This window comes from Canis aureus, chromosome 10 (assembly GCF_053574225.1).
Source record: "Canis aureus isolate CA01 chromosome 10, VMU_Caureus_v.1.0, whole genome shotgun sequence".
Lineage (NCBI taxonomy): Eukaryota > Metazoa > Chordata > Mammalia > Carnivora > Canidae > Canis > Canis aureus.
The window spans coordinates 22,923,273-22,936,769 of record NC_135620.1 but is presented as its reverse complement, the minus strand read 5'-3'; the positions used below and the strand labels follow the sequence as shown (position 1 = coordinate 22,936,769).

The following is a 13,497-nucleotide window of genomic DNA, read 5'->3' as shown; positions in this document are numbered from 1 at the left end:
CTCATGTGTCAGGTTTGTGGATTCTGGAGAAGGAACAGAGGGACAGGGGAGGGTGAAGAGAGAGGGAACTCAGGCATGGCAGTGGGGAGCAAGGGATTAGGAAGATATATGGCAGCTTATCTCCTTTATAGGAAGAAATCTGTCCCCAAGGGGAAAGAAATGCCACCCAGCCATGCCAGTGGGCCTCGGCAGTGAACATCCGACACCGGTACATCTACGTGGCCCAACCAGCACTGAACAGAGTCCTCGTGGTGGACGTGCAAGCTCAGAAAGTTCTACAGGTACATCTCTCTAAGGGAGGGGGCAGTGGGGGGCTTCTGGTTCTGGGGCACAGCTTGTTACATTCCTCTTGGCTTTCTGCACCCTGCCCAGCTCCTCTGAGAGGCAGTCAGATTGAGGGCCGGGAGAGCAAAGAAGATTCGTGTCCAGCTACTATGTGCCAAGCGCTGTTCTGGGGTCTTGAAAAACAGCCATGAATGAGCAGTAAAGCCCCAGAATTTAGATTCTAGACCGAAAAGGCCATAAATCAGAGTGTTAGAGAACCGTAAATTCTAAGAGTTATTTACAGGTCAAATGTGAGAGAGGAACTGGAAGACTGTTTTGTTTTGTTAAGATTTTATTTATTTATTCATAAGAGAGAGAAAGAGGCAGAGACACAGGCATGTGGGACTCCGTCCCGGGACCCCAGAGTCACACTCTGAGTCAAAGGCAGATGCCCAACCTCTGAGCCACCCAGGTGCCCCTGGTAGACTATTTTTAATTGGCTCTTGCTCTGAGGTAAACAGATTCTGAGATCTAAGTGCCCAGTGGGCCTCCCAGTGTGAGAGCAGAGGGCTGGCCGTGGGGGCTGGAGTACAGTGAGAAGCGGGGAGAGCGGGGTATGGTGAGGGTAGAGGTAAATCACAGCCCAAGCCACTGAAAGCTTTTCATCCAGGGAGTGATCTAATCTGACTTATATTACTAAAAAGTCAGGCTCTGTTTAGAACCGATGGCAAAGCAGAGCAGAGTCATGGCTACTGAAATAATTCACGCAAGAAATGCAGACAGCCGTGGAGGTGGTGAGAACTGATCAGATTCCTGACAGGTTTTAAATGTGGAAAGATTCTCTGCTGGGTTGAATATAAGTTTTGAGAGAGGGACATCAGGTCGTTTAGGGGCTTTTTCATTTGAGGAACTGTAGAATGGTGATGCCATTTACTGTAAGTGGTGGATTGAATAATGGTCCCCAAGATACCCACTTCCTTATGCCCAGAACCAATGAACGTCACCTTCTTGGACAAATAGGACTCTGCAGATAGGATTAAATTAAGGTTTTCTAAATGGACTGTTACTTGGGATTACCTGGGTGAACCCTACCTCGATGAACATGCAAGTACCCTTATCAGAGGGAGGCAGGGAGAAATGTAGCTGTGTAGGAGCAGGAGGCAGTGTAAGGACTGAAGCACACTAGGGTACTGCTGGCTTTTAGGATGGGGAAGGGACCACACGCCAAAAAATGTGGTTATAGGGACTGGAAAAAGTCAAGTAAACACCTCCCCTAGAACCTCTGGAAAGAGCACTGCCCAGCAGACACCCTTGTTCAGCCCAATGGAATTGATTTTGGACTTTCAGCCTCCAGAACTGTAGGAGAATTAAATCTGTGTTGTTTTAAGCCACTAAGTTTGTGGTAATAGGTTATCATAGCAATAGGAAACCAGTGTACTGTATAGAGACTTCAGGCAAGGCAGAGACATGCAGGCCATGGATCAGGAAGACAGAAAAATTAGGAATTTGGGTTTAGACCTGCCAAGTGTAAACTGCTATTTATAAATGTTAGCTGGAAAAAAATAAAAATAAAAATAAATGTTAGCTGGGCCACGTGTGTGACTTAGTCAGTTGGGTATCCAACTCTTGATTTCAGCTCACGTCATGATCTCAAGGTTGTGGGATCAAGCCCTGCATCAGGCTCCATGCACAGCAGGAGGTCTGCTGCTCTCCCTCTGCCCTTCCTCTCTGCTTGCACTCTCACTGTTTCTCTTTCTCTCTTTCTAAATAAATGTTTAAAAAAAATGAAAACAAAAATGTAAGTAGAGCTATCAAATAAGCAATTGGATAAACAGATCTGGAGTCCAACAGGACGTCTAGGTCAGAGATGTCAGTGTGAGTATCATCACCATACAAACTTAGATCCAGAGAAGTGGATGAAATCACTGAAGGTAGTACAGATGGAGAAGAGGTCAGGGTCGGAGCCCTAAAGCACTCCAACACACAAAGATCCGGAAGGAGAGAAGCAGCCAACAAAAAGACCAAGCAAGAGCAGTCTGAAAGGTAGGAAGAAAATTGGGGAGGGGAAGGGGGTTGAGGATTCCAGGAACCAAAAAAACAAGTGTTTTAAGGAAGACTTTGTGGTCAGTGATGTCAGATATAGCTGAGAGCGTTTGTGTGTCATGAAGACTAAGAATCAACCAGTTAGTGGGTCAACTGTCAGTCACTGGATTTGGTATCACATGGATCACCTTGGCAGGAGTAGATAAAATGATCGTGGAATACAAGCTTGAGGTCATAGAGATGGTGAATACAGACAACCAATTTGAGGGGGTTTGCTCTAAATATAAGTAAAGGGTGTCAAATGAGGCAGTGGGTAGAAGAGCATACTGAAGAAGCTTTTTTAGAATAGGTGACATTACAACATTTATATGTATATAGGTATGTGTGTAATGCTAAAAAACAAATTAAAAATTAAAAAAAAAAAAAAAAAAAAAAAAAAACCTTCCACACGTTCCCTTTTTTCTGCATCATTGAAGTAAGCAGGAGTCATTGGAATCCAGGGCAGAGAAGTAGACCTGCTAGCTGTAGATAAAAGCACATTCTTTCATAAAACAGAAGGAAATGGAAAATATTCAGGTACACTTACAAAGAGGTGACAGTTACAGTTGGTGGTAGACGGATGAACATCTCCTGTGGTTGCTTGTATTTTCCCAGTGAAATAAGAGGGGAAATTATCCCCAACCCTGGAGGTTTGAGGAGAGAGGTGAAGGGTGCATTTGAGACTGAACTGAGCAGGGCACGGTGATAGGACTGCTGAGTGAATGTAAAGGCCTGCTGAAGGATGGTGGATATAAATAGAAAGTGAGACCAGTTGTCAGGGTTGTGGTTTTTCCTCCCAGTGATGCGTTGGTGCACACTCATTGTAGGGGAAATTGGGACATAAGCAGGATTGTGGCTTCTCCAGGCCAGTTGGGCAGAAGACTTTCTGTTATTGATTTTTCTGGCCAGAGAACATACTCTGAATAATTTCAACCCTTTGAAACTCATTGAAGCTTGCTTTATGACCCAACTTAGGATCAATGTGGATAAAAATGTTCATTTGCACTTTAAAAGAAGGTGTGTCCCAATGTTAGGTACAGTATTCTGTATATATGTCAGTTATGTCAAGTTTGTTCACTGCATTGTTCAGATCTTCTAAGTGATTTTTCACTTTGTCCACTATTAGCTGCTGAGAGGTGTGCTGAAGTCTCACCCTGCGATTAGAGGTTTATCTAAATTCTATCCATTTTTGCTTTAAAAATGTAGTGAATTCCTAGGGCGAAGTTTTCTTCATTCTTATAAAATCTCTCTATCTCTGGCAGTGCTTCTTGCCTGAAAGTCTGTTTTTGTCTAATACTAGTCTAGACAGATCAGATTTCTTTTGATTAGTGTTGGCGTGCTGTATTTTTGCCATCCTTTCAGTTTCAACTTTTCTATGTCCATTTATAAAGTTACATGTGTTTAGGTTTTGGCCTTTATCTAGTATAAAAATCTTGATCTTTTACCTAGATCATTTGCTCCATTTATATTTAATGCAATTAATGATGTAGATAATAGATAAATCTATCATCTTACTGGGTTTTTTATTTGACCTACCTGTTCTTTTTTCTCCTTTTTACTGTCTTTTGGATTAGTCCAATATTTTTATTCTATTATTGCTATTACTACCTCAGATTATAACCTGCCTCCTTCCCTCCATACAGTCCCATATAATTTATGACTTCACTTCCTCGGTAGTGATCAAACAACAGTACAACAGTAACTCCTTTAACTCCTCTCCTGCCTTTTGCATGATTGTAGGAATGAATTTTAAGTCTGTTTATAATTGAATCCCACATGAGCTTAGTATTACTTTGTACAGTTGATAGTCATTTATATTCGCCCACATATTTACTTTTTTCACTGCTCCTTATTCCTTCCTAAAGTACACAGTTCCATCTGAGATCATTTTCACTGTGACTAAGGACTTTTTTTTAATAGTTCTTTTACTGCACATCTGCTAGTAACACATTCTCACAGTTTTTGTTTGTTTGAAGAGAACTTTATTTGCCCTTTACTTTTAAAGACTGTTTTCACTGATATAGAATTCTACTGTGGCAATTATCCTCAGCATTATAAGATGCGGTTCCATTGTCTTCCATTGTTTTGTTAGTGGGTCAACTGTCAGTCACCCTTTGGAAGGTCATGTATCGTTTTTCTTCTGACTACTTTCCAGATTCTTTGATCTTTAGCAATTTTACGATGATGTGCCCAGGGGGATGTTCTTTGTATTTATTCTGATTTGAAAGTTTTAGTGGTTCTTGAATGTGTGGTCTGATACCTTTCATCAGATTGGAATTCTCTCTTCTTTGGAAACTGGTTAAAAAAAAAAAAGACATTTTCATTGTGTGCTACATGTCTCCTTTACTCTTTCGTTCCATCCTTTTTTGTTTCTTTGTGCTTCAATGTTAGTATGTTCTATCAACTTGTCTTTCAGTTCACTAGTCCTGTCTTCTGATATGCCTAATATGGATTTAACCTATTGAGTTCTTAATCTGAGGTATTGCATTTATTTTTAATTACAAATTTATATACATAAGTAGAATTATCTTTTTATGAATCATTTGTGGGTCTGTTTCTTTTGTATTTTTAATAGTTTTTAGTTATATAGTCTATATCTTGTACTGCCTAGTAATTTTTTAAATGCTTAGCATTCCATATATAAAAAGATAGACTTGAGAGAGCTCTCAACCACCAAAGAGACTTTACCCTTTCCTCTGCTAGCCAGAGAGAGTAGACAATGAGTCGCTTTAACCAAGTACTAAGTTGAATCAAGACTAAATTGAAGGTTTTATTTATTTATTAATGAGAGACATGGAGAGGCAGAGGGAGAAGCAGGCTCCCTGTAGGGAGCCTGATATGGGACTCAATCCCAGGACCATGACCTAAGCCAAAGGCAGAAGCTCAACTACTGAGTCACCCAGATGCCCTGACATGAAGTTTTTTTTTTATATAAATTTATTTTTTATTGGTGTTCAATTTGTCAACATATAGAATAACACCCAGTGCTCATCCCGTCAAGTGCCCACCTCAGTGCCCGTCACCCCCACCCCCCGCCCACGACATGAAGTTTTTTAAGGCGTACTCTGCTTTGATTCATTCCTAGACCTAGAGGTCAGCCTAGGTTTTTAACTGAGAGCCTGGTATGTTCTTCAGTATCTTTCCCCCTCCATATCTTTCTTTGCTCCTCAGTATATTAAGACTGTAGAACTCTGTTTTGAATTTGAGATTACTGGTTTAGCTCTTCAGTCTCCTAACTCTACACCAACTTCAGAATGAGAATATGAATTATGATAGGAGAAGTGTAAATAGAAAGGAGAGAGGTGGCTACAGTCTAAACACTAGGGAAATTTTACTGTGAAGAGGGCAGGCAAATGGGGTAGCTAGAAGATAATATGTAATCAAGAGGGTTTTTAAAAGAGAGAGACCAAGAAACTAGAGACATTGTCAAGATGGTATTACTGCTGGTGGGGTTAAGAAGTCCTGGGTACAAGGAGAACATACCAGATCCTGAAGCCTCTAGCAAATGAAGGGAAGCAACCAGGAAGCTAGGAAATGCTGGAAACAAGGAGGAGTAGCTGAAGGCAGTGAACATCGCAGTTTATGAATGTAGGAAGAGGCTTCAGGGGCTTTTAATTAGAGCAAGAAAGTGAAAGGGAAATTCAAAGATGGTAATCAATGGAGAAGAAATATATGTGAGCAGAGAGGGGCAAGATCAAGAGTTCAGTTTTGTATTTGTGGAAGTCATGAACAGGGGAATGAGTTCTGAAGTCATCAGAGTACAGCAGGTTATCTGAGGCCATGGAATTAGATGAACTCAGCCAGAGAAAGGATGTAGACAGAATAAGGTCAAAGATGAAGACCTGAGACATGCCAGCATTCACCAGTCAGAATGAGAAGAGAAGCTTGGGGTATGAGAGGCTCAGAGAATAAGACATTTCTGGAAGGGAACAGTACCATGTAGAATCTTGCTAAAATGTCCGAAAGGAGGATCACAAAGTGATCTCTGAATCTGACACAAAGGTCTGGAGCAGGTCAGTGGAATAATGAAGACAGAAACTCGATGGGAATATTAAAGAAAGTAGATTCATAGACTCCACAGACAATTCTTCAGAGAGGTTTTGACCAGTGGGTACAGATGGGTTTTACCCCCCAGAAGGCTGACATCGGTTAACAAAGGGAGTGGCTAGAGAATGACAGGATGAGCAGGGGCCCTAGTCCAGTGCTGTGAACCTAATGGAAGAGACTTTTGGAACTTAATAAAGCTACGTTATAAAGAAGTAGTAAACAATAGCATTGGAGAGGGCCACAGGGAGGCTGTCTTCTCCAAGGGTAGCAGAATTTCAGTTATAGCAGTAAAAAAAAAAAAAAAACAACAAACAATGTCTGCCTGATTCTAGAGTGTGGGTCCCAGAGACGCCAGTGGAAGGATGTACAGGTAGAAGCAAAGCTAAGAGATGATCTCAGAGTCAGACTCAGCTGGCACAGGAGGAAGGGCCACCTCACCAGAATCTCAGCCTGGAGAAGGACATTGAGGGCTCTAGAGGCCCCAGATGCTTCTGGGAGCAGTGGCCAGAGTACACTGCAGCTGATTCTTGAGTGGAAAGCGTAAAGCCTCTGGGTTTGGGCTTTTGCCAAGATGGCCAGGGTCCCGTTAAGTAAAACATGCAAGAAGTTTTTTAAAAGGGATTAAATTACTGACAAGAGTTTTATGACCCTAAAGACAAACCCAGAAGGGAGGCTTATGCCCTGGGTTCCCAAGCAGGCTCAGTGCCACGGCTGCTAGGTTGGCTTTCCTCTCCCTGAGGCATGATGGTCTTGTATACAAAGCCCAGAAACGACCGTGTCAGCTTCTCATAATGATGACCCACTTGTATTTTTTTTTCAAGTCCATAGGTGTGGACCCTCTGCCAGCTAAGCTGTCCTATGACAAGTCTCATGACCAAGTGTGGGTCCTGAGCTGGGGGGACATACACAAGTCCCACCCGAGCCTCCAGGTATGTTGAACACACGGAGACCAACATCACCCCCATGGAAACAAAGGACGCTGTCCCTAATACATGTCTCTTGCTTCCCTAGGTAGCTAATCACATTTATCCAAAATGTATCCATCATGGCTTGAGGAGGGAGTAGGAAACAGCCTTGAGCCAAAGCCCCTCACAGACCATTACCAGAGTATCTTCAGCCAGGCCTACCTTTAAGGACAATAATACTGATGATGGATAAGATTCTGATGTCAGGACAACCAGAATGTGGCTCCCAGGCTCTGTGTCTCCTGAACCAAGGTTTTCCTCACCTCAGGCTCAGCAGGCTAGGAACAGTGTCAAAGCATATGCTAGATGTGGGCCTATAAGGAAGGAAAAGTAGCACAATCGTGCTCATAAATGGAAGCACCTTTACTGAGTGCTTACAGTACGTTAGGGCACAGAAACATTCAGTAATGTGCCCATGGTCCAATCCAGCAGCAAAGCTCTGCAGCCCAATATTCAGCCACTGAACTGCACTGCCTCTTGGAAACAGTTTGGGCCCAGGAGCACTGTGGGATTCCCCTGTCCACCAGCCAGAGAAGGTCAACACTCCTGTGCTGAGTGTGCCTGCCTCTGCCTTTCTCATCAGGGATGATGAGACAGCCTCTAATGCTAGAGGATTAAGCCCTTTAAAAAGTGATTTGAATGCCTGATTTCTCCCAGAGATCTACATAGAACCATTCTAGATGCACAGGAGAGAAGCTAATCTGTTTCATACACTGGATGCCTCCAGACATTAGAGCTTCATTATCTCAGAACCCCAGCTGAGAAGGACTACAGAGGGAGCCAAGTTCACTCTGTTCTCAAGATTGGGAAGAGGGAAGGGGCATCTGGGTCTACGGAAGCTTCCACCAGGGGACTGGCCGCCTGCCTGCCTGCCTCTCCACTGGTGGGCCAGGGGGTAGACACTGCTTTACCTCCTATAAGCTGAGACTATTGTCATTTGATGGATGCCATCAGCCTGGGCCCCAGTGAGCTGATAAAAAATCCCCATTAGAGAGTCTACGAGCCTGAATAAAGGTCATTCACAGCAGAGCATGAGCCCAGGGAAATAACTTTTATTGGTACTTCTGGCAGCTCCAGGAAAGCCTCTCCAGTAGTAATTCAAGGGGAGGAGGCACCAAAAAAAATTTTTTTTTTCTGAAACCAAATATGACAAAAATTTCCTAATTTACTGCAGATGAGCTAAAAAATGCATGGCTTCCTAGGTTATCTATAAAGGAAAAAACTTTGGATTGGCACTGGGTTTCTCACCTGCCACAGCAGCTGGCAGACCATGGAATCTACAGGGCTGAAATCCAAGAGTCCTATTCCCAGCCCCGGCAGGACCAAAGAAACCCTATGTGCAAGAAATTCAGAGAGCGCATCACTCTCCTGCCCTCTCTGAGGAACAGAATTGAGGAAAGATCCCAGACAAACACCAGATGAACCAGATCAGAGACATTGAGATGAAGAAAGAGAAGGAGGAGACAGTTGCAAAGAATGAACCCAGAGAAGTAAGACAGATGAGGACAGACTCTCTGGAAATGGTAATAAGTGCTAAATAAGGATGTCTGGATTAAGAGAGACACACTCAATGAGAAATCCTGATACCAGTCTGCAGTGGAAGATAAATTATTTCAGTCAAAGTAAGCATAGGGAGTGGAGGAAAGGAGAGGGAGTAAAACCACTTAGAAATACCTTATTGGGATAAGGGAAGGTTCAGAGAATGCTGTTGGAAAGTAGCAGCTGGGAAGAGACTGTCTCATTATTCCAAATATGACAAACTGATTCCTCTGAACAGCAGAGATAATCAGACTGGGTTAGGAAGGAAGCAAACTAGAACTTGTCTATGAGAAACACACATGCAATAAAGAGAATAAAAGGTTGAATTTAAAGGGGCAGGAATAGTGAGGACTGATGAACAAGTATGTATTCACAATGCCCCTCGTTATCAGGCAAGGTAGGGTTTATGGTTGAAAGCACTAGAAACAGCAAACAGAGAGAGATACTATGTGCTTAACAGCCACCAGGAGATACCAGGCACCATTAACAATGAAATGCCTCAAACAAGAGTGATTAAAAATAAAGGAAAACTTGACTTAAAATGCACTTAAATTGTACAAATAAGATGAAAGAATAATATGGGAAAATTGAGTAATGACACCACTTGCTTATAATATAAACGTTGCATCTGCAAAACTGTTTTTTCACACATCCACACAAGTGTATCATTAACCACAAGGGAAACAAATCCTGTAAAAGTAGACGTTATAGGCAGCAGTATCTGATAATTAGAAATAATTAAAATGACCTAGTAAGAAAACACTCCTTTATAACTATGGATCAAAAAGGAAATTACAAGGGAAATTACAAACTGTCTCAAAAGCAATGATAAAGTGACTCTTAGACATCTAGAATGATGGGAGATGGAGAAGGGTGGGCACCCAGAGTACCTGTGTCTTAAAAGCCCACAGAAGAAGTACTTGTGTTAAGAAATGAGAATAAGAAGAGAGTGGTAAGAAGGAACAAGACTGGGAAATGAATAAAAACAAAACAGGACAAAGAGATAAACAGAAATCCTTCACAAGCTTGAGAAAGGGAGACATAATGAGGAGGTGGGAAGAGAGTGTCACTGCAAATAAGGAGGATAGAAAAACTTGGAAAATAATACATCACAACTCTGAGGCAGAAAGTTTTAAAACCTAGAAGTGAATGATTGCTTGCAAATTGTAGGAAAAAAAACTGACCTAATAAAACAGAGGCTCTTGATCTCAGGGTTTTGAGTTCGAACCCCCACCCTTGGGAGTAAAGCCAACCTAAGGAAACAGAAGCCTGACATAGAACAATAATTACAGGTTTTTGAAAAGATTAAAGAGCTGCCACAAAAAAGTGTACAGCTGAATTTTATCAAACCTTCGAACTATAATTTTAATATTATTTGAACTGTCTCAGACCCCATGAAGGGAAATGTACAGCTTCTTTGTCTTAAATTGCCACCCTCATTTTAATTATAAAAGCTGTAAAAATTTGTATAAAAAAATAAAGCTATAGACTCAGCTCACTGATGAATACAGAAGCAAAATGGTCAATATGGTATTAAAAATAGAGTCCAGCAATGCACCTTAATGCAGGGAACAAAGTCCCGGGATACAATGATGGTTCACTTTGAGGAAATCAGGCAATATTGTCTTAACACAAAAAAAAAATGAAAACAGAAAAAAAAACTGATATTTTCAAGAAATGCTGAGAAAGCATTTAATTAAATACAGCAGACATTCTTAATAAAAAATATCCAAAAACATGCGTAAAAAGGAAATTTCTTAATGAATACTCTTGCCCCAAAACCAAGAGCAAATTTTGCCTAAATGGCCAAACACAAAAAGCATGTTGGTTACTATCGGGAATTACACCACGATGTCCACCGTCACAAGGGCAAAGTCTAGAAACCAGGCCTTGACGAGTGAACAGATTGAAGAACCTGCCTTCATCACTGTGGGTGAGGGCTAAAGCAACTGCTACTTGCAAACACTCCTGGGAATGTCAAGTGGCACGGCCCTGTGGTACCCAACTTGGAAATGAGAACCAAAAGCCTCAAAGCAGTGAGTCTGCATCCAGCAACCTGACTTTTCACAACCCACCCAAAGGCCATGATCATGGACATGGACAAAAAATTAGCTACATCATGTGTTTCTGCACAGTTTCTACGGGCAAAGCCAAAAATAATATCCAACACTGGATATTTCTTGGATGTTTCCAACACTTGGATGTTTCTCAATATCCAACACTCAGGAGCTGGTTAAACAAAACTTTGCTGGGACCACTTGAAGGTGTTTCTAGAAATGAAGCTACTTCCCTCAGCAGCCAGTTTAGGAAACTTTGGTGTCCCCTTGAATCCTCCGTATCATTCATTTGCCCACTAGTCCCAGGATGCCAGGCCAAGAAGGAAGTCAAGACTTGTCAGAGCAATGAGGCGGTGGCGCACATCAGTTCAATGGCCCGCAGTGCTGCGTTTTGATGAAGTAACCTCTGAATATAGGGTGTCAGCGTGGTGAAGCGTGAATGACACTGACCACTGACAGCCTATAATTTTCCATCTCTATTAGAAGCTGAAATGACAGGCCTGATCTCAAACAGGGATCATATGGCTTCCTGGAATTCTCTAACATTTTCCCCTGTTTCCTCAGGCTGGTATTAATGCCCAACTTAGGAGTTTTTTCCCCATGCACTTGCCATGGAAGTGTCATTTGGCCATTTTAAAAAACCACAGAAAAATAACCTAATGCAATGTTACAACTGTGGAGCTGCCCCGAGGCTAACAATCACAGGCCTCGTCATTCCGATCGAGCATCCTGCCCGCTTTAGCAGCCCGCAAGGGAACCACAATTGGGAGAGGCCTCAACCCTGCCTCAGGAGGCAGGCCACGTGTTGTTTGTTTTCCCATAAAAGTAAGAGCCCGAAGGCAGTCCTATTCTTAAAAGGTAAGAACGTCCAGAACTCCAGGCCTCCTGGGTCACAAAGCCCCAAGAGACACCGTCCTCCGCCTCAGGCTAGACCCCTCATCGGCCACAATGTCAAGATAAGGAAAAGTGTCTCAGCTCTGTGTTGAGGCGCTAGCTCCCCCTCTTCTGCTTCACCTGTGGCCTTTCAGCCAGAATGGTCCACCAGCCGGCCAAGCTCCTCATCTGGCTGCAGGTCACCCTCCTTTCAGGACCCTGGCCTAGAACTGGGGACTGATGAGCACCTGCAGGAGGCAAGGGGACCCAGGCTGGCCGGCCCACATCTCTGGCCTATGCCCAAGGCAGTGGTAGCCGAGGGGCAGATGCTCAGCCCGACTGCAGGAGGCCTCCTGGCAGGACCTCCAAACCTGGCATCCCGACGGCGCGGGGCTCTGTGCTGCATTGCCGGCATGCTCCTCCCCGACACAGACCCAGCAGGGCCTCTACACACCAGAGAGCGGCTGCAGCCACCTCCTGCCAACGCCACAGGGGATCAAGTGTTACCTTCAGGGAAACAGAGGCAACGGTGCTGTCACTCCCAATCTGTACAAAAGCCAGTGCCTGGTTCTTGATTTCTCACAGCAGGTCCTTTCTGCAACTGGACCCGATCCCCAGCATTCTAATTTCAAGGCGCTTAAATGGCAAGAGCAGCATCTTTGAATGGCATTTCTGCAGGATTCCTGCTTTCTCCAGTAAATTCTGGAGTCACATTTCCCAGAGAAACACCTCTGTGAGCAGTACAGGATAGATTCCCAACAAACGGGCCCAGGCACCTGGCACCAAAGGAAAATACAGAACCAGTAAATCACTCCACCCAGTAAATCACTCCACCATTTAACTTTTTCGTGATTTAAAAGCTCTCTCCCTCTTTTCCCAGGGTGACCTGGATGGGATTCTGAGTTTTAAGGGAGATGATCTCTGAGCAGATTGATCTTTCTATTCTGGAGACCTCTCTGGAAAGCCCCAACATGGTCCCTGCTATGCTATCAGGGGGCTGACAGTGTACCTTATGGTTAGGGTCAGGCCTGCCTGAGCAGGAGGCATGATTCAGGCGTTCACATCTGTCCCAACACTTCCTCTCCCCAGAAGGATGAGTCCCTGAGTATGATCTTCCCAAGTAGCTCCCACTCTGCTCCTGCCCACCACCACCCCCATCTCTCTCAAGCAGCCTGTCTGCTAAGGGTCCCTACTAGCACATGCAAATGTTTCCAGATTTCCCGCCCCTACTTGGGTGGACCCTCATGAGGACTTCTGCTCTGTGTTGTAGGTGATCACAGAAGCCAGCACTGGCCAGGGCCAGCACCTTATCCGCACACCTTTTGCAGGAGTGGACGATTTCTTTATTCCTCCAACAAACCTCATCATCAACCATATCAGGTGAGACGGGCCTGCAGTGTCCCAAAGCTCCCCCATAACTCAGCTCAGCCCTACATGTGGCTACATCTGCCCACTGTAAGACCTTCGTCTCTGTCTCTCCCACTCCTCCTGAGCTGGCCTTGGGCTCCCTCGTGAGGGGACAGAGAAATGGACCATCCCTAGTCCTTGATGGTCATAGTTAAGGAAGGCACCCAGGCTCCTACCACCTTCAGAGGCCCATTGAGGACAGGAAGTCTCACTCTCAACATGAGGACCATAGAAGAAAGGAATCAACTGTGCTTAATGGAGCA

General features: G+C 43.8%; 1 protein-coding gene across 5 annotated transcripts in view; it reads left to right on the top strand.

Annotated features, from left to right (window-relative positions):
* Positions 1–13,497, top strand: part of FSTL4 (follistatin like 4) — a 398,609-nt gene that overhangs the window by 376,911 nt on the left and 8,201 nt on the right. For all 5 annotated transcript variants that reach the window (XM_077911667.1, XM_077911666.1, XM_077911664.1 and 2 more), the window contains 3 exons: positions 132–281; positions 7,215–7,322; positions 13,098–13,207. In XM_077911667.1, the coding sequence (XP_077767793.1) occupies positions 132–281; positions 7,215–7,322; positions 13,098–13,207 (368 nt within the window). The remainder of the gene's footprint in view (positions 1–131; positions 282–7,214; positions 7,323–13,097; positions 13,208–13,497) is intronic.